The sequence below is a fragment of the Benincasa hispida genome, chromosome 8, assembly GCF_027475165.1.
Source record: "Benincasa hispida cultivar pf3 chromosome 8, pf3_genome.v1.1, whole genome shotgun sequence".
Lineage (NCBI taxonomy): Eukaryota > Viridiplantae > Streptophyta > Magnoliopsida > Cucurbitales > Cucurbitaceae > Benincasa > Benincasa hispida.
In genome coordinates, this window is record NC_143485.1 from 54,454,433 (window position 1) to 54,480,841 (window position 26,409).

The 26,409-nt window shown below is 34.3% G+C and overlaps 4 protein-coding genes, 1 non-coding gene and 1 pseudogene across 6 annotated transcripts; 4 read left to right on the plus strand and 2 right to left on the minus strand.

Annotated features, from left to right (window-relative positions):
- Positions 1 to 2,058: 2,058 nt before the first annotated feature.
- On the plus strand, positions 2,059 to 11,258 carry LOC120083128 (phospholipase A I-like protein). Of its 2 annotated transcripts, none has more exons than XM_090316667.1 (18): positions 2,059 to 2,980; positions 3,257 to 3,404; positions 3,556 to 3,634; positions 3,768 to 3,921; positions 4,023 to 4,232; positions 4,335 to 4,580; positions 4,665 to 4,827; positions 4,945 to 5,205; positions 5,289 to 5,410; positions 5,788 to 5,949; positions 7,161 to 7,353; positions 7,830 to 7,966; positions 8,033 to 8,171; positions 8,354 to 8,560; positions 8,658 to 9,129; positions 9,221 to 9,437; positions 9,547 to 9,636; positions 10,483 to 11,258. In XM_090316667.1, the coding sequence occupies exons 1-18, from the start codon at positions 2,438 to 2,440 to the stop codon at positions 10,924 to 10,926; spliced, it is 3,987 nt and encodes a 1,328-aa protein (XP_090172793.1). In that variant the 5' UTR covers positions 2,059 to 2,437; the 3' UTR covers positions 10,927 to 11,258. The 2 variants fall into 2 exon arrangements, with proteins under 2 accessions (XP_090172793.1, XP_090172794.1); XM_090316668.1 differs by having other exon boundaries at positions 2,152 to 2,980; positions 3,757 to 3,921.
- A 1,599-nt stretch (positions 11,259 to 12,857) lies between these two features.
- On the plus strand, positions 12,858 to 13,199 carry LOC150034680 (uncharacterized). Its single transcript, XM_090316820.1, has one exon. It carries the CDS (start codon positions 12,858 to 12,860, stop codon positions 13,197 to 13,199), a length of 342 nt encoding a protein of 113 aa, XP_090172946.1.
- Positions 13,200 to 13,998: 799 nt separating this feature from the next.
- On the minus strand, positions 13,999 to 15,796 carry PPR336 (pentatricopeptide repeat 336). Its single transcript, XM_039038858.2, has one exon. It carries the CDS (start codon positions 15,625 to 15,627, stop codon positions 14,410 to 14,412), a length of 1,218 nt encoding a protein of 405 aa, XP_038894786.2. The 5' UTR covers positions 15,628 to 15,796; the 3' UTR covers positions 13,999 to 14,409.
- A 97-nt stretch (positions 15,797 to 15,893) lies between these two features.
- On the minus strand, positions 15,894 to 15,965 carry TRNAW-CCA (transfer RNA tryptophan (anticodon CCA)). The gene has a single exon. It is a non-coding gene; the product is annotated as a tRNA-Trp (tRNA).
- Positions 15,966 to 18,150: 2,185 nt separating this feature from the next.
- On the plus strand, positions 18,151 to 22,496 carry TOM1 (tobamovirus multiplication 1). Its single transcript, XM_039039222.2, has 11 exons — positions 18,151 to 18,667; positions 19,108 to 19,198; positions 19,290 to 19,342; positions 20,210 to 20,302; positions 20,456 to 20,527; positions 20,722 to 20,794; positions 20,922 to 20,967; positions 21,075 to 21,138; positions 21,612 to 21,665; positions 21,846 to 21,923; positions 22,022 to 22,496. Exons 1-11 carry the CDS (start codon positions 18,515 to 18,517, stop codon positions 22,112 to 22,114), a joined length of 870 nt encoding a protein of 289 aa, XP_038895150.1. The 5' UTR covers positions 18,151 to 18,514; the 3' UTR covers positions 22,115 to 22,496.
- Positions 22,497 to 23,239: 743 nt separating this feature from the next.
- On the plus strand, positions 23,240 to 26,105 carry LOC150034681 (uncharacterized; annotated as a pseudogene).
- The last annotated feature ends 304 nt before the right edge of the window (positions 26,106 to 26,409 follow it).

Below are 26,409 nucleotides of genomic sequence, written 5' to 3' on the forward strand. Positions count from 1 at the left end.
ATGCTTTATTTATTTAAATAAATAATAATTTAATATCAGATATTAAATTAATCAAACACCTAATTTATACAAGAATCATATTCATGTAAATCAATATTTAAATATTTTAATCTCTCCAATTACGTTTAATTTTGACAAATTTAAACATTTTAATTATATCAAATATAATTAACCAAACCCTAAATTGAATTTGAACACTTCAAATTCAAAACCCCAATTTCGATTTTGAACATTTCAAATCCGCTCAATTCACTAATCAAACCCTAAATTAATATGTCTCTACTATTATGATTTAAATCAATCCAACAAAATCCAACAAGTTAATCAGGTCCATCGACATATTTATTATGATTTTTTCAACGGTTATAGTTGAAAAAAAAATGTTAATATATCAACCCAACAAAATCCAATTTCTAAGTTTAAGATATAAGATCTAAATATTATAAATAATATATCCATGAATCATACATTTAGTTTAGCCAAATGCAAACAAAATAATATATATATATATATATATATATATATATATATATATATATAACCAATCTTCATTTTATAAACATATACATATATTTCTACATTCAACCCAACAAATACATAATCATCCAACTAATTAATCATAAAAAAAATAGCCAAACAAATAAACAAACCTAATCATCCAGAAAATTAGCCCAACAAAATCTAATTTCTAAGTTCATAAACTACATTAGACAAAATCAGCCCAAATAGACAAATATATACATATATTTCTAGATTCAACCTAACAAATAAATCGTGGATCCATAAACTACACATTAAGTTTAGCCAAAATACAAACAAAATGATATATATAGAAATATTATATATTGAAAAACAACTAGAGAAAGAATTTTACTACAAAAGCGTTCAGATGATTTTGGACGGACGGACAAATGGAGGACGATTTCAAACAATTTTGGACGGACGAGCAAATGGAGGCGTTTGAATGCACAAGACAGAAGCAAAATGAGGAAGATTTCAGAATTTTGGACGGAAAAACGCAACAAAAGAAGGCAAAATGGACGGACGGAGAAAGGTTTCAGAATAAGGTAGAAAACTGGATGAGAAAGAAGAAGGGGCGGACGCAACGGATTTAATGGAGAAGAAGTGGGTACACGACTTAAGGTAATTGTGTACCGGGTACACGATTACCCCAGTCAACCTTGCATGACTGCCATGGCAAACTGCGCGTGCCAGATGGACAGGGACTCGTGTACCCGATACACGATTTAGAGCTAATCATGTACTTGGTACACTATTTAAAAACCTATTTTTAGGATTATATATTAAAAAAATTCTAGAACTCATAACAAATGAAAATCAAATAATCATGGATGCATTTCAAATATCACTGATACACTTTCTTTTTAATTCTATTGATATGATGTAATAGTGATAAACTTAAAAACAAATGAGCATGCTAATAATTAAATAAATACAAAGACATAGTTAAATATTAATGATATAATATTGATATTTTGTTGGTAATGTATATCCACAATAAACTTAAAAGAAAAATCGACAATAAATGAGGATACAATAATATAATTCTTATACCATATTTACATTTTTTTTTTGCTATATGATATATCAGTAACAAATACAATGACAAATGTACATGCAAACAGTCAATTATAGACATCCATCAGTGATAGAACTTAACCATTGATAAGTTTATTAACATATACATTTGTTATTGATAGTGACAAACTTTAGTTAGTGATAGATATACTCATAAAAGTTTAAATTATATCATCTTAGTCAATGGTTTTAGATTGTGTTATTTTTTTTATTATTTTATATTGGATTGTTATATATACAAAGATTAATAGTAAAAGAGAAAGAAAAGTACAAATCAAAGCGAGCTTCCTTCAACTGACATATCAATGTGATAGCAATCAAAAGATTTGTGTTCAAATCTCGTATCCCATATTTATTTTGAAAATTGTATAAGGGAAAAGAAAAAAAAAAAGAAGATTAGACATTACCTATACTTTGTGAAACTCATTTTAAAATGTCTATAAGATAGATAATCCGAATGCGAATCAAATAGAGGTGGAAACGACGTCGCATTATTCACCTAAATCGCGTTCTTGCTTGATGAAACGGTAAATGAATATATAATCGGAACTCAGAAGGCTTAAGAAGAAGAAAACGTTTCGTGTCAGCTTCTTCCGGTGTTCTTCTAGTCGAACAATGAACGATAAGCTCCTATGAATGCCCGTCGACTCTCTCTCCGGGGATCAATCACCGTTTTTCCTACTGAGAAATTCCGATTGTACTTGGAAGAAATCGGTGTCTTCTTTCTGGTGTTTAAGAGCAATGGTATTATGCCGTGAACCAGGTGCAATTTGACTTTGGTTCCCCACTGCTCGATTGGATCATCGCAAATTTGTAAATAAATTGTGATTTGGTTGAAATGTCCTGGGGACTGGGATGGAAGCGGCCATCTGAGATTTTTCATTTGAAACTGAATTATGGTTCGGAAGAGGATGCGGAGAATCCTGACCGTGTCTCCTCCTCGTCATCCTGTTCTTCTTCGTCGTCGTCATCGTCGTCGTCGACGACCATTTTGACGCAGGGTCAGGAACTTGAATTTCGGATTGATTTGGATTGGTCGGCTGGGGATGACGAAGATCAGGTGGCTCTCAGGCTTCAGTCTCAGCTCATGGTTGCTTTGCCGGTGCCGCAGGATGCTGTGCAGGTTGAATTGAAGTATAACGAAGAAGCAGATAATGTGGATGTAGATATGGGGGTTTTGAAAAGGAGGGAGCCTCTTAGAGCCGTAACGATGGCGAAGTCAGCGGGATCGGGGCAGCAGAATGATGGGGTTGGCGTTCTGACGCGGTTGTTGAGGTCGAATTTGGCACCGAAGATCCCAGGGGCTGCAGACGGGGTGATTGATTTTGGCGAGCACTGGAAGACCGTTACCGTGCTCAATCTTTGTGGTTGTGGTTTGTTGGTAAGCGTTTGTGGCAATTTATTTTATTAATCAGCTTCCCCTTCTGCAGCATGTTTATTATTATGGCGGGTTTCATCAGCTTTTCCAGTTTGTAAAAACAAGCATTTGTATTTTGAAGCAATGGGATCTTCGGTTTTCTTGCTCCTTCTGATTGATCAATTATGTTTAGATTGCTGCTTCTTGTTATTTTAATGGATGAATCATTTTGATTGCTGGGGTCGGTTAGACATATGATTTGTAGTAGAGTTTATTAATCTTTATTTGTGTTCATTCCAGGCATTGCCTGCAGATTTAACTCGATTGCCACTACTGGAGAAATTGTACCTTGAAAACAATAAACTATCAGTTTTGCCGCCTGAGCTTGGTGGGATCAAAAATTTGAAAGTGCTCCGGGTTGATTTCAACTTTCTGGTTTCCGTACCAGGTAAACATTGTTTTCTAATACTTATGAGGGCACTAGTGCATGGTAGAAACTTGATAAAGTTTTAGACCAAGTAAAAATGAGCCTCTAGTATGAGCTGCTTTGATACATCTCCTACCATATTTATTTGATTTTTGAAAAAAATGTTGAGCAGTAGAGTTGAGGCAATGCGTTGGACTGGTGGAGCTATCATTGGAACACAACAAACTCATTAGGCCTCTTCTCGACTTCAGGTTATTTGTCTTATTTTGGATAATCAGCAATTTTTGCTTTGGGCGTCACACTGTTAATACCTCTTGTTTCAAGAGTATTTGGTGATCCCTAGATTCTTTTTGGGTCTAATGATCTTCTCCAGCTTTCTGACAGGGCTATGGCTGAGTTGCGTGTTCTAAGACTATTTGCTAACCCTCTCGAATTTCTTCCTGAAATCTTGCCATTGCACAATTTACGCCATCTTTCTCTTGCAAATATCAGAGTTGTGGCAGATGAAAACTTGAGATCTGTGGATGTTCAAATAGAGGTAGTATTGAACACAATGATGCAAATATTCAAATAAAGGATTGGATTAACTCATATGACATAACATTTTGTGTTCATTAATTACAACTTTTATGTGTGCAGATGGAAAATAACTCTTATTTTGGTGCATCTAGACATAAGCTTAGTGCCTTCTTCTCCCTTATTTTCCGTTTTTCTTCCTGTCACCACCCTTTGCTAGCATCTGCCCTAGCAAAAATCATGCAAGATGAAGGAAATCGTGCAGTTATTAGTAAAGATGAGAATGCAATTCATCAGCTTATAAGTATGATAAGCAGTGAGAACCGTCATGTGGTGAGACTTGTGTTTCTGAACTTGATTGTTCCTTTTTACTCCTTTGTAATTTTTTGAGATACTGCTGCTAGGTTTATTTTAAACAGTTGTTGCTTCTGGCAGGTCGTACAAGCATGCTTTGCTCTTTCTTCTCTTGCTGCAGATGTTTCCATCGCAATGCAGTTGATGAAAGCAGACATAATGCAACCCATTAAAACTGTCTTAAAATCTGTTTCACAGGATGAAGTAATTTCTGTATTGCACGTTGTGGCTAAGTTGGCTTTCACATCTGATACTGTAGCTCAGAAAATGTTGACTAAGGAGCTTTTGAAATCCCTGAAATTGTTATGTGCCCAAAAAAATCCAGAGGCAAGCCTCAAAATTCTTCAGTTTACCAAAGCTCCCTTGCTTCTCTACTCTTTTGTATGTAATTCTCACAATTTTTTTCTGCAGGTGCAAAGGTCAGCTTTATTGACAGTTGGAAACTTGGCATTTTGCTTAGACAATCGTCGCATTCTAGTTACTTCTGAAAAGTTGCGTGAACTACTCTTACGCTTGACAGTTGCACCTAACCCACGTGTGAATAAAGCTGCAGCTCGTGCTTTAGCAATCCTTGGTTTGTATTTTTTATCTAATGTGATTCGTACATCCGAGATTCACGTTCCCACAGTCCTCAAATTGATTTATTTTTTATTTTTTATTTTTTCTTTCTTTCCCTTTTCTTTTTGGTTAGGGGAGAATGAAAATTTACGACGTGCCATGAAAGGGAGACAAGTAGCAAAGCAAGGACTGCGAATACTCTCAATGGATGGTGGTGGCATGAAAGGTTTGGCAACAGTTCAAATACTTAAAGAAATTGAGAAGGGAACTGGAAGGCGGATACATGAATTGTTTGATCTTATATGTGGCACATCGACTGGAGGCATGCTAGCTGTTGCCCTAGGAATTAAGCAGATGACTTTGGATCAATGTGAAGAAATATATAAAAATCTTGGTAGGTATGCTGTAAGGGTAAGCTGTGGCTAAATTCTGTGCACTTTCATCAATTTGTGGTAAAACTTTTTTTTTGGATTATAGGAAAGCTCGTCTTTGCTGAGCCTACACCAAAGGACAGTGAAGCTGCTTCCTGGAGAGAAAAGCTGGATCAACTTTACAAAAGTTCTTCGCAAAGTTTCAGAGTTGTTGTCCATGGATCTAAAGTACGATTGTTTTCTAAGCTTTTTGCATCACTTTGTCTATATTGCGGTGGTTCCACCCTTATTCATCTTAGTTTATGGGAAGCTCTTATTATATTCTGGACTTTCTGAAAGAAAATTATCGTCGAGTTTGTCAACCCAGCTTTTCTTTGGTTTTCTTGACTCTTTGAAAAGCAAAGCAGAAAGCTTTTTTAATGGTCACTTTTATCTTACTGTTAAAATTGTATTTATAAATGACCGAACATGATAGATACATCATATTCTTTCCAGTTAATTAGGAACCTAGGATCTATGTATAATTATGTAGACTTTTGTTGTTTGCATTTTATTATCACCAACCAGCTGCTGATTGAATATGCTCTTGCAATGATGTCTTGCAGCATAGCGCTGATCAATTTGAGAGGCTATTAAAGGAAATGTGTGCAGATGAGGATGGAGACCTATTAATAGAATCTGCAGTTAAAAACCCCCCAAAAGTATTTGTTGTGTCAACCTTGGTGAGCATGGTACCAGCTCAACCTTTCTTATTCCGCAATTATCAGGTTCGAGATCAAGACTTCTATCTTCTTTTAAGTAAGACTCAGAAGTTGTATATTGAAAGAAAGGATCCACAATATGCATTAGATGATTTTCAGCATGGCGAACCATGAAGAAGCCATGAAACAAACCTTATGCCATGCTGAAAGTTTTTCTTCCACTCTCACTGAATTCTGATTGTCATCTCTTTTCATATGCACAAAAGGATAGTTCAATCACAATCAAAGGGACTTCTTTCTTGTTTTTCTAAATGCAATCCTTTCAGCATTGGCAGCTACAAAAAAGCCACTAAACGGATTTTGTGCTACACTGAAAATTTTATTCTCCACGCACTCCAAAGCCTGATAGACTTTTTATATGTACAACAGGATACTTATAGCAAAATGGGCAATAAATTTTCATCTGTCGTTAGTTGGTCTGTTTCTTTAGCCTGAGGTTTTTATATGCACAACAGGATAGTTATAGCACAATGGGTAATGATTTTTTTCCGTGTTATTGCCCCTCTAAGAACTTTTAGTTGGTTTTTTTTCCTTTGGTGGGTGCTGTTTTGGCCTATTTTATTTTGGAGCAACTGCAAATATAGCAAAATTTAGATCTAATCCTCAGAGATATCTTTAATAAGGATCTATCAACAATAGAATCCATCACCGATAGATTTTGCTATATTTGCAATTCTTTAAAAATGTTGCTATATACTTAATTATTAGCCCTAAAAGTGGTACCCATTACAATTACCCTTTAATTTTTTAACATTTATGCTTTTTTATTCCTTTGGAGGTTGTTTTCCTGAACATCTTGTATCTTTCATCGACATTTCATATTTAGGGGGGGAAAAACGATCAGACTCTTCCGATAACAAACAAATTTGATCAATGCTGCATGGTTTAATCCAAGTTAAGATTTAAGCTAAGCTTAATGGTTTAATCTAAGTTAAGCCAAGCATAATCTAAGAAAGATAAATGTACTCTTAAAAAATAAGAGAGAGAGAATTGAAATGAGACATGAAACAGAAATGGCCGGGACAATCAAGGCTCCTAATTCGGTCCTTGAACAACTCAAGGAAAATCCTCTTTTCAGAAGAAGATTTCAAATAAGACCTTTTAGTTTCTGGTTTTTTTTATTGGAGCTCAACTAAATCAGCTTGTTTTCCTTTGCATTAACTATAATCCTAGATCTGATTGTGGCAGTTGCTGCATTGCATTCTACATTTATGCAGTATCCTGTTGGAACACCAGAGGTACCTCTGGCAATTTCAGACAGTTCAGGAATTACTGTGTTTGGATCACCTTTGGCCAGTGCACAAGATGGCTATAAGCGCAGTGCTTTCATTGGAAGTTGCAAGCACCAAGTATGGAAAGCTATAAGAGCATCGTCTGCTGCTCCTTACTATCTTGATGATTTTTCAGATGGTATTTTTTACTAGTTTTTGAATGAGTAAATATATTATTTGTCCCTTTTATTATTAATTAATACCATACGTTGGGTAATTAAATTTTATTCTAGTCTTTAACAAGGTAGCTTTTAAATGAATTTGAATAAATATAATTAATAAATTACTTAACATGTTTCTTAAATTTGTGAGAATTTGTATCGGTGTTGTGAATTTTAATTGCAATTTTGAAGTGAAATTGAGTTGCTAGCAAATGAAAAACATGCGAGCAGGATGGGCATCATGACTTGAATGAAATACTATAGATCTTTCCATCGATTGTCGTAAGATTGATTGCAATATTCAAATGTAATGACGTGAGTGAAATTTAACGTGTGAGTAAGGTGAACCTAATTGTTAACTAATGATTCTCTCATTCATGCTTATTTATTAAAGATTAAAGATATAGATGCTTCATCTTGATATGTTTATTCATGGTCCTCTGAAATTTTGAAGACGTAAATCGCTGGCAAGATGGAGCCATTGTGGCAAATAATCCTACTATCTTTGCCATAAGAGAAGCACAACTTCTATGGCCTGACACAAGAATTGACTGCTTAGTTTCCATTGGCTGTGGATCTACTCCAATGAAGGTAATTTACTTTTCTTATGAATAGTTTGATTATTTTAATGCTCTATAACTGTCGTGACTGTTTTAGGTGAGGAAAGGTGGATGGCGTTATTTGGACACTGGACAAGTGCTTATTGAGAGTGCATGCTCTGTGGACCGCGTGGAGGAGGCCTTGAGTACGTTGTTACCCATGCTGCCTGAAATACATTACTTCCGGTTTAACCCAGGTATGATATCTTAATGTGCACATGGGTAATTGCTTTAGTATTTGGGTGAAATTTAATTTGTGCAGTTATTTGCCTTCACCAAATTCTGACCCTAAAAGAATTCAGGGTTATCCTACGCTCATTTATTTCGAGAACAGAGATGTGCATAAAATCCTCAGTTTATTTTTCTTTATCCATTGCAGTGGATGAACGATGTGATATGGAACTGGACGAGACTGATCCAGCAGTCTGGATAAAGTTGGAAGCCGCAGTTGAGGAGTATATCCAAAGTAATAATCTGGCCTTTAAGAATGCCTGTGAAAGATTAATCTTGCCTTATCAACATGATGAGAAGTGGTCGGAAAACTTCAATTCACTTCATTTCTCCAGGGTCATGGCATCATCGGCAGGTGTTTGTTTTGTCCTCATAGCATTTTCAACTGCTCAGTAATTCTGTTTGGAGTTTTTGAACTAACCAGTTATTCGACTGATTTCTGGAAATGTTAGATGAGAATAGCCCTTCTTTGGGTTGGAGACGGAACGTACTACTGATTGAAGCTTCCCATAGTCCTGATGCTGGAAAAGTTATGCATCATGCTCGTGAACTTGAAGCATTTTGTTCCAAAAATGGAATTCGAATATCCCTTTTGCAAGGAACATCTGGGGCTTTGAAGACCGTTCCTTCATCAACATTCCCAACACCTTTTACGTCACCCTTGTTTACTGGAAGCTTTCCGTCAAGCCCACTTCTATATAGTCCTGATATTGGACCACAAAGGCTTGGTCGAATTGATATGGTTCCACCTTTAAGCTTAGATGGCCATTTGGGTAAAGGAGCAGCATTCACCCCAGAGTCTCCTTCAGGACCCAGAGAACTCTCCTTACCTGTACGGGCATTGCATGAGAAGTTACAAAACTCACCTCAAGTGGGCATTGTACATTTGGCCCTTCAAAATGACTCATCGGGCTCAATATTAAGGTCAACATATGTGGCAGACTTTTATGATTTATGAATATAGTTGCATCCTTTTCGTTTGGTCCTGACCTGCTCATTCTTTTTATTCTTGTAGTTGGCGAAATGATGTTTTTGTAGTTGCAGAACCTGGAGAACTTGCAGAGAAATTTCTACAAAGTGTTAAGATCAGTTTGTTGTCAGCCATGCGTAGTCATCGTAGAAAGTGTGCATCATTGCTTGCCAATGTCTTGACTGTGTCTGATCTGGTGGCACTCAAACCCCACTTCCAAATTGGAGGCATCGTCCATCGCTATTTAGGACGACAAACCCAAGTATGTTATCTTGACATTTTTCTTTGCTTCCTTGTGATTTCTTGTTATATTCAAAAGTCATAATGCAGAGAATTCCAGTTCTGAATGTCTATTGATGTTTGTGTTGAAGGTTATGGAGGATAACCAAGAAATTGGGGCTTACTTGTTTCGTAGAACAGTTCCTTCCTTGTACTTATCACCTGATGATGTTCGTTGGATGGTACGGTTTCAAATCTTTCTATTATAATCAATCTCTTGCATTTTTTTGTCTTCAAAGTTCTTACCTTTTATGGTAATTGATGCATGTTTAATTAGTTAAAGATGTTATAGAACCTCTTTATTGGGGAGGGTTTCAAGTTCATTTCTAGGAGGATCATTGGAACGGTGAAAGTCCCTTGGATTGTTTGTTTCATATTTTCTCATCAAAAAATCTTTTCTCCAATTGTTTTTGTTTGGTTTTTCTTTTTTTTTCATGTGGTTCTTTTTGTCAGAACTATTTGGTTTGACCCTTTCAGATTAGATTCGATGATTTTGTCCTCCTTGCTTTCTCTTCTAGATGTTTGTTGTTGGCCTTTGTTCGAATCATGGTGCTTGTTTTATATTCGTGTGCTCAGGCATTTTCTCTTGCAACCTATATTCTTGGTGAATAATCATAAATACGTTGGAAAATAGGTCAATGAGACAATTTGTTTTTCCTTCGATAATCTATGCTTGCTGAACCTACAAGTACACAGGCTATATCCTCGAAGGTTTCCAGAATATTATTTCTTCAACGTTTGATTCTCATTATCTTTATTAGTTTGTTACGCCAAGGATAACATAAGTTTTAAATATGGTTTTCTAATGAGTTTCAAGATGATTCTTGAGATTTGATGGATAAAAACTTGTACATTAGATTTGTCAGTCCACTTTACTTGGTTGAGGAAGGGAGAATGAATCAGTAAGTCTCTAAATATATGGTTCTCGTTCTCCTAGTACAGAAAGTAAATGGTTAATCCGCTTGTAGCCATGTCTTTTTCCCCTTAATGTCACTTGTTCATTATTAGTATTTCTCAACTTTCTCTAGGTTGGTGCTTGGAGGGACAGGATCATTTTCTGCACTGGAACTTATGGACCGACCCCAGCTTTAATTAGAGCCTTCTTGGATTCTGGGGCTAAAGCTGTAATATGTTCTTCAAACGAACCCCCCGAAACACAATCGGCAACATTCCAGGCAGGGGACTATGATACTATGGAAAATGGGAAGTTCGAGATTGGCGAGGAGGAGGGAGAAGATGATGGTGCGGAGCTTTCTAGTCCTGTAAGTGACTGGGAAGACAGTGAGGCAGAGAAAATTGGAAATTATTCTTTGGATGCCTGGGATGATGATGAGGGGGAACTTTCACAGTTTGTTTGCCACTTATACGACTCGTTATTCCGAGAGCGTGCTAGTGTAAATGCTGCTTTACTCCACGCTCTTGCTTCGCATCGGAAGTTGAGGTATACATGTCATCTCCCTGGTGTCCAATAGTATTTTCATCAACCTCATTCATACTAAAATGAATGAAAGAGAATTATAATATAGACGATAGTCGGCAAGTAGATGGTTTTTACTGGAGCATAGAGAATATTTAATACAATAAGAGGGAAGATCCAATTTTTTAGGCTTTCTTTGTGTTCATTATAACTAATAACTATTTTTTGAATGCCATAGATATAAGGCACTCAAAAGGTTCTCTGATTGTTCTTATTTGTTCAATTATAACTTTGTTTAGGCAAATTTACATGTAAATGGACAAAAATCCTCTTCTTATTACTTCCAAAAAGTTATATAGGTGAAAGCATCCACCATATGTTTGTTAAGATAGCACGTTCGAATGTGAAAGTAGTGCCAATAGTTACAAGGAAATAAAATGTCATTTTATGTTATATGTGTACCATCATAATTTTGAAGCATTATTCATTCAGGTAAAAGGTTTACTATTGCATTGTACGAGGTCAGTAAGCATTCCTGAACTTACATAGTCTCTCAACATAAAAGTTTGACGTCTAAATTTTTCACCTATGTTGAACTAAACATTGCCCAACTTACATTTGGATACAACACTACTCGACAATCATTCTACTGCTGGTCTCCTCTATATTAACATTTTGACGACTGATTATCTAGTAAGCGAAAAGAAAAAATAAAATCCAAGTGGAAAAAATCAATATTCCTTACCTTGGAAGCAGGCAAGATGGGAAAGATAATCACCTCTTTTAATTTTGGAAAAAATATGATCAAATCAAAACTATGGATACCTAACAATGCCAAGCAAAGCAATCAATTGGATGAGTTTGGGTTCCTGTAGGGTGCAGAAGAAATCTTCACAACTCAATTGCACTGTATCCTATTGAGTAGATCAACATGCCACTTTTATTCTAAAGCATTGATCTTAATTTTCTATTTTGAAAATGTGACTCTGTTCTAAAAAAATGAAACATAGAAGACAACCAACAAATCATGATATATTTTCTATCATTACTGTACTTTTTTATATATATAATAGATTTTTAAAAGCATTGACAACAATAGAGTATTTTATTAAAAACTAAATCATTTCTGCCCGAAATAATTTGAGCTACATTTACCTTCAGTCCAAAGGTAATAAATCAATGATAATTTGAAAAGTGAACCCCATTTGATTATCTTTAATATTGTTTACTTACGTTCTACATCTAACGGTGTTAGCATGCTCAATCCAATTACATCGTATCATTACCATTATCGTTACGATTACCATTATTGTTATTGTTCCAGAGAAAAAAATTATAAATTTTGATACATTTATCGTTACGATTTGACCCTTGGAGATAAAGGTGACATAAATGTAACAAAATTCATAATTTTAAATAAATGTTATCAAAAGCAATCAAATTATATTTGTGATTCATACTTATTACAATTGATCCATCAATGAAATTCTATTATGATTACAATAATTTTCATTACGATTTGATAAACGTGACCTTAGAGTAAATTCTCTCTAAAAAAACACACTTTCAGAGAAATCGTTTTACAAAACAATAATTTCTAACTACATTTTTAATAAAATAGTTTATCCCATTTTTTTTTTAAATGTGGGCAACCAAACTAGTAGAAAAGGTATCATAATATCGCCAGGGACAGGGAACACTACGATGCTTCTTCGCAGCATTCACATTCAGAATGAATATTATATCAAAATCTCAGGCCGATGCTGCTCTCTCTTGTAAAGCACTTTACTTCAATAGATGGCTTTATAAAAAGATCAAAAAAGGGAGATGGCTTAGACTCAAAGCAAACAATCCCACCCCTTCAGGAAAAGGACCCTACGACATCACATCCTTCATCCCAAAAGCCTCTTTACATTTCTTTAATTTTACATCAGAAGGATGCAACATAATAAACCCAGCACCACATTCTGCAAATCCCATTACAGAATGGCTGCAACTGCAACTGCTCCTGTTGCCATAGGAACTCGAGGAACCATTGGTTCACTCGTCAAGAAGGAAATCGATTATTTTGCCAAGATTGAGCTTGAATGCTGCAGCAGCTCACAGAGGTCTCAAGGACCTGGCATGGCTTCTTCTGGTCGCAGCAGTTCACCATCCACCTTCTGGCACTCCATAATGTCATGGCGAAGGAAGAAGAAGCAAACCAGCAATCGCTTTGTCCCAAAAATGTGCTCGACTTTCGATGTTTCGAAAAGCAATCGCCTGAATAAGATTTCTGGGTTAAGTTATACGATCCTTCAGAATGATTTCCACAGCTTGCACATGTAGATGATGTTTCATAATGCTCAGAATATGTATCATGAGCTTAGGGATCTACAAGAGAAGCTACCAAGCAGCTTCCTAAATACGAGTTGTTCGATGTTGCTGATGCTTTTTATGGTTTGTGTTTCCAAATGCTATTAAGGAAACCTCCTAGGATTCCATTCAGATGATGAGCCACAGAAAAGGGGAACCAATTAGCTGTTTAACCATCAAGGTGTAATCCAGTCTTGGGAGAAAATATTCAATTTTTCTCTGGTACTTTGTTTCTGCAATTGTATGGAGGGATTGTGGCTCTTCAAAAGTTTCCCTTTGCAGGTCCATGAGAGAGAGATGGGAGAGGGAAAGAATAAGTGCAGAAAGGTTATGTGATGAGAAGAATTATTGGAGATTCTGGAATGTTCTTCAATATTATGGTCTTCATTACACTTTCCTGCTACCCCAAATCCACCTCAGATTCAAGAGTTCTCGACTTTATTTGAGTTACTGTGCCTTTTCCCTCTGATTGTACAACAGAATTCCAGTTGCAATTTATTTGGTTTAGGCTGGTGGTGCCGGTAGTAGAAAGCACCAGCATCACCTGTATTTCACTTGAAATGCATTGTCAAAATGTACAAAAGAATGAGCAAATACAATTGTAACTCACTCCAGGAAAGACAATAGCATAAATCCAAAATCACTGTGAAGACATGCAGAACAAACATAAGCATTTTAGCTGGCAACTACTTCCTATCCAAATTCACGATGGCAGAGAGGGAGAGTTGAATTATAACAAGAAAGATATGACGAAATCTGAACACTCCTCGAATAAAACCAATGTCAAGTTTCTATCTTTATTGACATACAAAATTGCTTAAAACAATCTAGCTTCCATCAATACAGCAATTACTAACCTAACAGGAAGATCCACGACCACATTTCAAGCACATTATCACCTTTGTTTAAGGGGGTCGAAGCCTACAAATTTCAACCAGCGGCAAAGCTAGAACATAAAAGATTGACATTAGAATTTCAGCATAGCCTCTCAGAAGTGGGCTTGACTGCATAGCCAAGGTCATAAAAAGTGTTTTTCGATAACAGCTTCCTGACAAAACAATTAACTGCACCAATGTAAAACATATGCAGAGGTGATCTGCTCAAGCCAAGGAAAAATGCCGCATTCTCTAGTTTTTCCTTAACAATCGCTTGGCATTGATGGTTGCAGTGTCCCAGAATTTCCTCACTGAGGCAATCCAGATTCAATTTCATTCCAGTGTTCAACATTCCTCGAGAACCTCTCCTTGATTTGCCCAATAAGTTGCTTTGCCTCTTCGACCTTCGAAATGCTAACTAGCCCATCAACAAGAGACTTCATTGTAGAGATATTTGGAACCCACCCCTTCTCCATGCTTTCCACGCAGATCTTGAAAGCTGTCTCATAATCTCCTCCTCGACAAAGGAAGTAAGCCATAGTGAAATAGCAACCACTGTCCAGTGGGCAACCGCTGTTGATCATTCTCTTAAAAAGGCTCTTAGCTTCATCTAGATTTCCTTCCTTACAGAATCCATGAATCAATTCACTGTAAGTAACAGAGTTTGGTTTCATACCTCTCGATAACATCCCATCAAATAAAGCCTTCGCTTCCGATGATTTCTTCAATTTACACAGACTCCGTATTCTTGCATTATATGTACTAACTCCACGCCGCACGCCATATTTCTCCATTAATTTTATGACTTTCTCAACATCCTCATACTTCTCTTCCATGTAGCACCCAGCAAGCCAATTCGCAAAAGTAGTTGCATTTGGTTTGACATCCTTCCTGTCCATCTCCGCCACAATCGAATACACTGCACTCGATGAACCCGACTCTGAAAACGCCATAATCACTCTGTTATAAGAATCGATATCTGGTTCGATTCCATAAATCTTAGGGAACTCCATAAAAACCCGCTTCAGTTCCTTGTAATCCTTAGCTACATTACAAGCAAAAAGTAATGCATTCAGCGATTTAACCGAGTGACGCACACCGAGTTCATCAATTTGCTTGAAAGTGCGAATAGCATGATCAAGCATATTAGCCTGGCCATATAGAACAATCGCGTGGCAAGCGAAACGCTCGTTCTTCAAGTCGGGACGAGATTTCAATTCCTCAAGGAACTGGCGAATCCCATCGAAGTGATTGGACTTTGAAAGCTTGGAAATAGCAATAGAGAAAACGATGCGATCTAGATGTAATTCTGGAGTGAGACTAGCGGCTCGGCAAATATCAATTATACGCTCAGGATTGTCCTCCGCTTTCAGTAGGGACAGTGCGGCTCTCGATTTTTGTTTTGCTGACAAAGGATTAGAGGAATCAGGAGAAAGGATTGTCGAGAGAGAACGGTAGTGAAGACGATAGTTGATGTAAGTCGAGTTTGAAGAGAGAGCATAGCGGAGGCGATAGAGAAGCGCCATAGCTCGAGAGTGATTAGCAGAGAGAGAGAGAAATGAAGGTCTAGGGTTTTGTCCAAGAGCTTGGTGATGAAGACAGGGCTGTCCGATCTGGTGCAGGTGTGAAACACGGATGATTGGTGAGCCCTTTAATCATTGCCGTCGTTAGTATTTGAGAATTCAAAAGTATAACAAATGAACGGTAGAGATCGAGAGCATTGAAAGTTATTTTATTGAAAAATAAATAAGAAAAGAAATTTGTGAGTTGAAAAAAGTGATCCATAAAAGAGTGAACCCGACGTGAATCGAACACGCAACCTTCTGATCTGGAGTCAGACGCGCTACCATTGCGCCACGGATCCTATGTTGATATATTTAAGACAAATTATTATATACTATAATATTTTTAGGGATGCAGCCCTTTGTCTAACAGATTACGGAAATAAACTGAACTTCAACAAATTTATAGAAAGAGAGAAAGTATGTTTGTGCAAGATGTTAAAATATAATTTGAAGAAGATTTATGATTATTGATTAATTTGTGATCGTTCAAACCATCATGTCTCTTCTTTAAGTTAATTAATTGTGAAAGATATATTCATTCATAGAATAATACGATATAAGAAATTGAAAGAATGGGATGGTAATTGAACAGTCACATACCATTTATTTCAACAAATACAATTTTTAAAAACAAAAAAAGGACAAAGAAAAATCATTAATTAAGGTTTTAATAAACTCACAATTCAATTATATACATCGAGATTTCCATTAATTGCAAAAATCATAAATTAAGGCATTTACGTCACTTTTGATTTTAACGATTTAGTCCATAAACTTTCAAATTTGTAACAACCTAGTCGCTATCATGAAAATTTTGTCACTTAATTGTCAATTTTGATTATGTAACAACCAAATTTCATAGTATTTTTCACAATAAGATTATATTATTACATATTGTAAAGTATATTGACTAAGCCTATCATTTAGTTTTTGTTTTTAGTTTTTGAAAATTAAGTTTCATCATGTTTCTTACAATGATTTACACTTTCTTAAGTATAATGGTAAAATTCTTAACCAAATTAAAAAACAAAACAAAACAGAACAAAAACAAAAACAAAAGTAAGCTTTTAAAAGCTACAACAACCAAATGGTTATCAGGGCCTAAATTGATGGTTAAATCAAGTCGAAGTAGGAAGACAAACTCTACAAACTAAAGTTCAATTGAATATATTTGGGAATCGGGAGTTCTTTTGAAATGATTAAAATCATTTTTTTTTTCATTTTCAAAATCACTATAAAATATACTTTCCAGTCATTCAAAAAATCAAAATTTGATGATATAAAAAATTACATTTATGTAAAATGATCATAGAAACTCGAGAGTCGATGTTGATATAGGGGTCTCCTATTAGGGCAGGTTTTCAAGGCGGTACACAAAAAAAGGGCTAATCAAAGCTCTTAAAGTTTGACAATGTTAGAAGACCTAAGGAATATCAAATACATTTTCTTTAGTGTGTTTAATCCAGTCGAATAGGATGTGTTGGATTAGAAATTGTTTGAATTTATGTGAGACATTGAATGTTGGTGAGGAAATTTTTTTCTTACCTCTCGAGATGAAGTTCTAAGATTTTATTTTTATACCATGGCTTGCCATAGAGTTGTTCATGCCTTAGAACAGTGGAGACTTGGATTCCTATTGTGTAGTTTTTCTTTTCTTGGTGAAAGGTCAAAAGAGTTTTGTATGGGATGGATGACTCATTTCAAATAAAGTGTCCCCCTTTTTAATAAAGGGAACAAATAGGTAGGAGCCATCATTTAGGATTTTATATGTTTCTAGTTTGTTTACGGCTTCATAAATCTGTTATTATTATTTTTTAAAAAGAAAGAAGAAGAAAAAAAATGAACCGTCCAAGTCCAGATCTCCATTCGATTTTAAACAATCCGAAAATCACTTAATTTATGTTAATTCGCAGATTTTTATGATTAGGATTTATTTTGCTATAATTTCAGAAGTGTCAAGTTTGATATATACAATTTATCCTCACCAAAGATCTCTTCTTTATTATTATAATATGGACAATTTATTTCCACTTAGCAACTTTGTATTTGGGTAACAAATTTGTCGCACTTAAAAAAATGTTGCCTATTTTATAATTCATAAATATTTTTTTTTTTTTTTTTTAAAAAAACAATGTGGTTTTCAAAAAGGTAAAATATATAAAAAGCTAATTTCTTTAAAGCGTGGTGATTAGTTGTGATTAATGCAACGGTAGATATTGAATTTTGCAATTTGTCCTTTTCTTATTATTGTTATTATTATAATAAAACAATCATTCAAACAATTAAAAAGGTTTTATGGCTAGAAGAAAAGGAAAATCACGCAAAATGGCTCAACCATAAATGTTGCATTAAAAATAAAAACTTAGGCCAAAGAAAAAAGAATCAAAACATTCAAAAAGGATAAAATGGAAGTTTAGGCTTATCAAAATGATGTCACCAAATTAGAATTTAATATGCATATGAAAAAGAGGAAGATTCCAGCTCGGCACAAGAAATACCAAAAAATTAACAATAAATAAAAGTAGGCATTTTATAAATTATGTGGAGGGAAGCATTACTAGACTTGTTCTTTTCCACAGCCTTCGTGAATTTATGAATTGATTACTTTGGGAAGAGCGACCAAAATAAATAAATAAAGAGCCGAAAAACCCAAAGGCCGAAAACAAAGAAAGGAAAATAAAATCCCTCTTCTCCTTTGCCCTCTCTCCTCGCCGGCGTTGTATTGGGTGGCTATCTCGCCGGCGTTCGCTTGGTCGTGTCAAAATTCATCAGATTCTTGGTTCTCTGACTCTACGGCGGAGAGGGAGGGCAATAGTGAGAGAGTTTCTTTACTATATTTGGGGGAATAATGGCGAGATTGCAGCTGAACTTGATGACGGCCATGGAGATGGGAGTTACGGCAACCAGCTGGTGGAATGACATCAACGAATCTACTTTTTGGCAGGATCGGATTTTCTACTCTCTCTGTGCTGTATATGCGCTAGTCTCCGCTGTTGCTTTGGTCTCTCTCTTTTGCTTCCGTACCTCTCGTCTATCTGAAACTATCTGCTATGCTGTTTTCGAGAGCTCGTTATCGCTATTTTTTTTAATTGGTGTATTTTTCTTCGTAGTTGATTGCTAATTGGTTGGTTTGAGTGCGTTTCCGTATCCTAGAATTGCTCCTTTTTGTCTACCGATTGGAGCCGATGATTATGCTTTACTGAATGGAACTCTAGGAAAATGAAATTTTCATATTCTGCAAGCATAATTTGTGATTCCATTATTTAGTTCATATATTTTCCGGGCTTTGAATGCTTTTCTCCAAGTTAGCAGGAAGCTTTCAATGTCAAAATTTTGTGTTCGCTTTACTTTAGCAAGAATGGGGAGAAAAGTAGGGCTGTAGAATAGAGATTTTGGTTAGATTTTGGAAATCCGGAACTTAGTTTGTGTACGTGCGTGCAGATTCAATTGATAAGGATCGAATTGAGAGTTCCGGAATATGGATGGACAACACAGAAGGTTTTCCATCTCATGAACTTCATTGTCAATGGAGGTAATAACATAAGAATATTGTTCGACTTTATTCTCAATGGAGGCATTTGAAGGTTTTGATTGATAGTTTCATTTCTTCCTCCGTGATTCAGTACGTGCAATTGTGTTTGGGCTCCACAAGCAAGTATTTCTTTTGCAACCCAAGGTAAGTTTACACGAGCAGTATCTGAACCTTTGATATCATTTATGCTAATTTTCCTGAGCAATATCTGAATATTTAATACTATTTGGGACTTGCCAATTGAGACTCTAGAGATTTGGAGAATGAATAATCTTTATTTCACTGAATTATGATGATGAAGTAAAGTAGCCCATTTATAGGGTATCCAGTACTCTAGATTGACTAGAGATTTGCAATTAGAAAATCTCTGATTGTTATAACAAACTTTTAGTTATAACAGAAATATATTTAGAATGTAAATGGACTAAATCCTAACTTTGCCCTAGCTCAAATTTTCAGTTCTTTTTTTTATTTTTTATTTTTTCACAGCAGGGAAAAAGACATTTACCTTTGTTATTTTATCTACTTGTTGTCGCCAAGCTGTTTAACGAGATAAAAAATTGCACATTAGCTCTCTGGAAATATTGAAGATGATGATAACCTATATAAGAGATTACACGTCGTATTGGTGTCTTTTGTGGAAGATTTTTTTTACAAATGTTCTACACAATTTTGGAACTCTGCAATATGTATAGGTCAATTTGAACTTTTCCCTATTGTTTATGGCCTGTGCCTTCGGTTGTTCTCGAGACCCTCAGAGACAGGGAGTTATTCTCAAGTTAACAGCTATTTACTAAACAACGTAACAGAACACAACTTTTAAAATGAACAGTTTTCTTAACAACATTTCCAAATGGCATCATAGTTTTCTCTTTTGTTTTGTTTTTTTTTTAATAGAATTTTCATAATATTTTAAAGTTTTCCATAGTCTTATGTCCTCTGAAAGTCCTAAAAAGGTGTGATGAAAACTATACCTTGTATACTGAGGCATGTCAACTAATTCTGATTCAGGTTCTGCTATTGTTATTATTGGAACTTCCTGGTCTTCTTTTTTTCTCAACGTACACACTCCTGGTCCTCTTCTGGGCAGAGATATACCACCAGGCAAGTTTTGTGTATTGTTTTGCTGGTTTGAAAATTTTCTTTCTTGCAATCAAGTGGTTGTCTTCCCTTTTAGTGCCTGAGCTGTCAGTGATATTCGCATCAGTTTGGGCACAATGAGGATTTTTGATCTTTCCTCGATTGTTTTGTGCACAGGCAAGAAGTCTGCCAACAGATAAACTAAGAACAGTTTACATTTCAATCAACTGTGTGATATATCTCATACAGGTATTTTTAGTACCATTACTCTTAGCACCCTTGTTTGAAATCAATAAGTAGCCAACTCATACTTTAAAATCCGTGCTGAATATCAAATATTATTTTGGAAGGATGAGGGAATTCCTCGTATTGAAATTCCTGGGGGATTTTGCTGAATCAAGTTATGTGTTGAACTCAACTCAGAGTTGGTATTCTATGGACAGGTTTGCATTTGGATATACATCGGGGTGAATGACAACAGTGTGGTGGAATTTGTTGGAAAAATTTTCATTGCAGGTTAGTCTTTGTATCCAGTGAATCATTTCCTGTGTACAAGAGGTCAAGTTTTGTAGTTTGGATCTAGAAGATAATCTTATCATTTTTTTTCCTTTTCTAACCACCGCTTCTGTTTTTCTTTTCTCAGTGGTGTCGTTCATAGCTGCAGTAGGCTTTTTGATATATGGTGGAAGGTGAGTATATACTTCATGTTTGTTGGATTTCTTATTCAATGCATCTAGATTTTGTATCATCTTTGATTACCTCTTTTTGACTACTTCTCTTGTATGAAAATCTTTAGATTATTTTTCATGCTTAGACGTTTTCCAATTGAATCTAAAGGGAGAAGGAAGAAACTTCATGAGGTATGGGTCCATTGTTTATTAGTCCTCTATCATGATGTAACCACAAATGCCCTTTTCTTCCTATTGTTTGTAGAAAGTTGAGTTATTTGTGAAGAGATCTTAATATTCTGGCACAGACAAATTATGTGGCCAAACTCCATTTACTTTTCTGTGAAAATTGTCACCTGAGATACCATAATTAAATTTAAGCTGATAATTTGGAAAATGTGATATTATTAAGCTTCAGAAATATCATATGATCTCCACATCCGAACCTGTACCCCAGGCTGTGGGATTTGTAACTAAATTAAAATTTGACCTAAATGAAGATAATAGAAAAAGATTGATAAGGTAAGCTCCATCACTCGTTTGAAGTAGGATCAATCTTGTTGTTTGTAGGTTTGTTAGCCGTTACTTATGGGTTTTCATGTATATTATGGATCCGCCTAATCATGCTTACGTGCTTTTTTATACTTTTTGAAAAATGATTGCAGGTTGGGTCCGTAACTGCCATATGCTTTACCTGCTTCCTCATTCGATGCTTTGTGGTATAGTTCAAGCTCCTCCTTTTGCTAGTAATGAGAAAAACCGTCTTCTCTAGGGAATGCTAATTTTAAGCATATGATGTCCAACTTTATAAATGGATTGAATTCTTTGGTTTAAGAAACAAAAATTTCTGGCATTGCATGAGATCCTCAACATATATCTTTTTCAACTGTTGAGTGCAGGTTTCTTTATCCGCTTTTGACGCAGATGCATCACTTGATGTTTTAGATCACCCCCTTCTGAATTTCATCTACTACTTGGTACTATGCTTTACTTAGCTTGTTCATGTTTCGTATTTCTGATTTCGATTTACTCCTTATACTCTGGACTGATGTTAACCATTTTGTTGAACTTACAGTTGGTTGAAATTCTGCCGTCAGCATTAGTTCTTTACATATTACGCAAATTGCCTCCTAAGAGAATATCAGCTCAATACCACCCCATTCGCTAGTTAATGTTCATGTTACACTCTGAACACTTCTTCACCTCCTTGGGGTTGGTTTTTTTAATATCTGGGAGTTGTGGATTCTTACATAACTGGAAGAAAACGAGTATGAAAGTGTTGGTCTGATGTGGCATTCTTCTGTGGCATGTGATGCGAAAAGAAAGTCCCAGCTGTTTGCTGCTGGCTGAGAGCAATTATGAAACTCTTCCCCTGGTGTTGTCTGATTTGAACAACTCATTCAATTTGGCCTAATTGTGTAAAGATAGATGTATGCAAGATGACGTATTGTGTGTTTTGATCGGTGTTGAAGTGTTGAGGACTCAAATTGCTTGTTTGTGATTTTGTTTAGTATTTGTATACAAGCGATGAGGTAGATTGATTTGCGTTTCTTCTGAATTTCAACTTGAGCATGGTTGACAATGTCGGAGAATTCCTGATTAACAAAGGTATATATAAAAACAGGAGGCTGTGGCCAAATAATTTGGCTTGAGAGTGATTTTGAAATTGTAAAGCATTTTTACTCTAATGACAGGTTTTGAAACATTTATGGAAGAACGAGGGTATGATTATTTGAAAGAAAATATGGGTAATTTTGAAAAAAAAAAAACAGAGTTTAGGTTTTATTTACTTTTTTTTATTATTATTATTTTTAATTTAGCCATCCATTTTCTATGTTTGGACCATAATCCCACGTAGTTTGTAGTTTTTTTCTTTTTCTTTTTCTTTTTCTTTCTTTCTTTTTCGTTTTCTTTTTCTTTCTTTTAATTTGAGGAAAATAAGTGTAATAAATTTAGGGTCATAAACTTGAAACAAAGTTTAAAGGCTAAAAATGTGATTGCTGTTTTAGAAAATTTAGAAATTTTAAAGTTTTATTTGCAAAAAAGTTCTAAAATTATAAAAATAGCAAAATGAATTTATATAATAAAAAATATTAATTAGTAAATGACAAAATTATCCTAAAACAATAAAATTAAGTACAAATGAAAATGTAGAGATACATTGCTTCAAAATCTACTGTAATACCTCAAATATACTTTACCTAAATATTTTAGAATCACAAATACATCGTGCAAAATTAAAAATCACTCAATATAGTCAAGTCATTATGCAAAGGAAGATGACGCGTCGTCGATGGAGGTAGGTGAGGGGTAGGTCAGAAAGAGCAAAGTTGATTTTACAATTACAACTTCATGATGATGTGTCCATTGTAGGGAGTCATCATCTTCAAAAACACATGTGTAAAGTTGTTGAACCATAGAAGAAAATAAAACTTTGGGGGCAGCTAAGTGAAAAAGATGAGATTTAGGGTTTTTTGTTATCTTCTTTTAATAAATAATAATAATAATGATAATAAGAATAAGAATACTAATAATAATAATATTAATATTAATAATAAACTAAAAAATTTCAAACATTTAAAATTTAATTCTCATTTATATGTTTCTTTCTTCAACAAGCCGTTTTTACACGTCTGTAAATGAAAAATTGAAAACATTGAAAATATAAAGAAAAAAAAAATATTTAGATATAATTGAATTTGTGACAAACATATAAACAAATCAAAAGTTAGTTGGATAAAATCAAATTTAATAATAAAAAATAAATTCAAATATAAATTGGAGAGAAAAAAATCGATAAGTAGTTAGATAAAATCTAATTTGATAATAAAATATAAATTCAAATATAATTCGGAAAAAAAAATCTACAGACATAGCAAAAACAACAAGATTGCAAAAGTAAATACATACTTATTTGTTTGACAAAAAGACAAATTAATGATATAATAAGACAATAAGATAATAATGAATAAAAGGTAATTAAAAAGATAAAAAATGATCAAATTTAAATGAAATATACAGTTTATTAGATGATAATATGTATAAAATATTCCGTAAAATCCTAATTAAAATAAAAAAAAACTAATTCGAATTTAGAATGATAAAAAATGAATAAAATAATATAAAATCTAAAGGTGTATTATAAATTAAAATCCAAATGGTTATAAACAAATTAAATATTGATTAATTAATCAATTAAGGGAGAAAAATGAGAAAGATATTAATTTATTTTAAATCAATTCGTGAAGTAATTATCAAAATCTATTTTTTATATTAAAAATAAATTTCAATTTCAAAAAAGGAAAAATGAGGAATAGATGGGTTTATTTTAAATCAAATCCTAATTGTAAAGTTATAGCAAAAATAGTAGTTTGTTAAAGAAACCACAAGAAACCCTAAGTGGATGAAACATTTGTGTAAGTAACAAAAGTTATGGCAATCCAATTTGATTATTGTGCAATCAACGCATGACCATTTTTTAGGAAATGATATTTCTTTTCCCAAAATGTTAAAATAATATAAAAAATAGCATTGAGAAATATACAACTAATTAAAAAAATATATGTATACAATTATGAAAAATAATATAGAGATTTGAGTAAAATATATGGATAAAAGAAGTTTTAATACTATATGAATATTTTATAAAAAAATCTGGATATTTTATTAAGATGAGATAAATTCGAAAAGTGGTTAGATAAAATATCAAATAATAATAAAATATAGAGATTATGTTAACTACATGAGTAAAATTAGGTGGGCATTGTCCTTGACAAATATCAACAATTACCTTATATATATATCTCGACTTTGTTTTCTATTTTGGAATTACCTGGTGTTTCATCAACAACAATATATACGAACAAGGCAAGAGCAAATTAGGGATACAAGACAAGGATAAATTAGGGATTTTGAAATTTGTGGCCATGTGCATGTCACATGAGTTGCCATAATTCTTATTCAGCGGTTTTGCCATTTTTCAAAATGAAACCTCAAATTCCGCTATACATTCCAATTCTCTTTTATTTATTTATTATATGCACTAAATAACTATCTATAATTCATAATTGGAAATCAAAATTTACTATATTCACAGTATAATTCATTCATATTATGATGGTAATAATTTAACACCATTTTGTTTTAACTTTATTAGATATAAAACTAATTAGTTAGATATTAGTTATATCATTTTGTAATTGAAGTTTCTGTTGTGCTATTTACAATTTCTGCTATGATCGAGTATGAACGAGTATGATGGAGTATGATTGAATAATTCTTTCTCCAAGATTTCATCTTCTACAATTCCTAATATGGTATCAAAAATTTTTTAAAATCCCACTTCTTCGTCGTATTCCCCCGTGCGCCAAAATAATGAATCTCAATCCTATATTCAACTACCTCCTTTGCCACCACCATCATTGACTGATATAGCGCAAAGTTTCCTCCCGTAATATGAGCCTAATATTCCAACCTCTTCTACTCAATCAACTGATTCTCCAAACTCTCACCAAGACCCATATACAACTTCTCACAACAATTCGTATATTCTTCATCACAGTGACATTTCAAAACTCATTCTTGTAACTGAACCTCTCACAGACTTGGAGTAGCTCGATGATTCTTGCACTATCAATTTGCAACAAACTAGGATTCATTAACAGATCAATTTCTCAACCAACAGGTGATTTACTTCCTCTCTGAATTCGAAACAACAATGTTGTAATCTCGTGGATTTTAAATTCTATATCAAAAGGAATCTCATCAAGTATTCTCTTCACCAACTCTGAGAAATATGGTTTGACCTTCAAGATCGGTTTCAGAAAAGAAATGGACCCCGCATTTTTCAATTGAAACATAGATTGTCTACCCTGAAACAAAAACAATAATCAGTCACAATGTATTTTTCCAATATTAAAAGTCTATGGGATGAATACATATCATATCGTCCGGGATGCACATATGGAAAATGTACCTGTGGTGGTGTTAGATCAATTGAAGAATTCATTCAGTTTGAATACCTTTTGTGTTTTCTGATGGGGTTAAATAATGATTACAGTCATGCTCGATCTTAGATCCTTCTCATGGATCCTCCTCCAACAATCAATAAAGCATTTTCATTTGTTCAACAAGAACAACACCTTTCGACCTCTAACTGAATCTTCTACTCTCACACTAGCTGTTCAAAAGCCTGATAACAATTCATAGTCACATCCAAATCACACTACAAATTCCTAATCTAAACAGAACAAGAACAAGCCCGTGTGCACCTATTGCCATATCTCAAGACACACAATTGATAAATGTTATAAACTATATGGTTATCCCCTTTGTTATAAACAAAGAAGCAGAACAAACAATCAAGTTCACAAAGTTCCTAATACCATCCCATCTGCTACTGAAACCATTCCAGCATCATCTGGATCTAACACTAGCCTCAATAATGAAATACTTACTCAATGT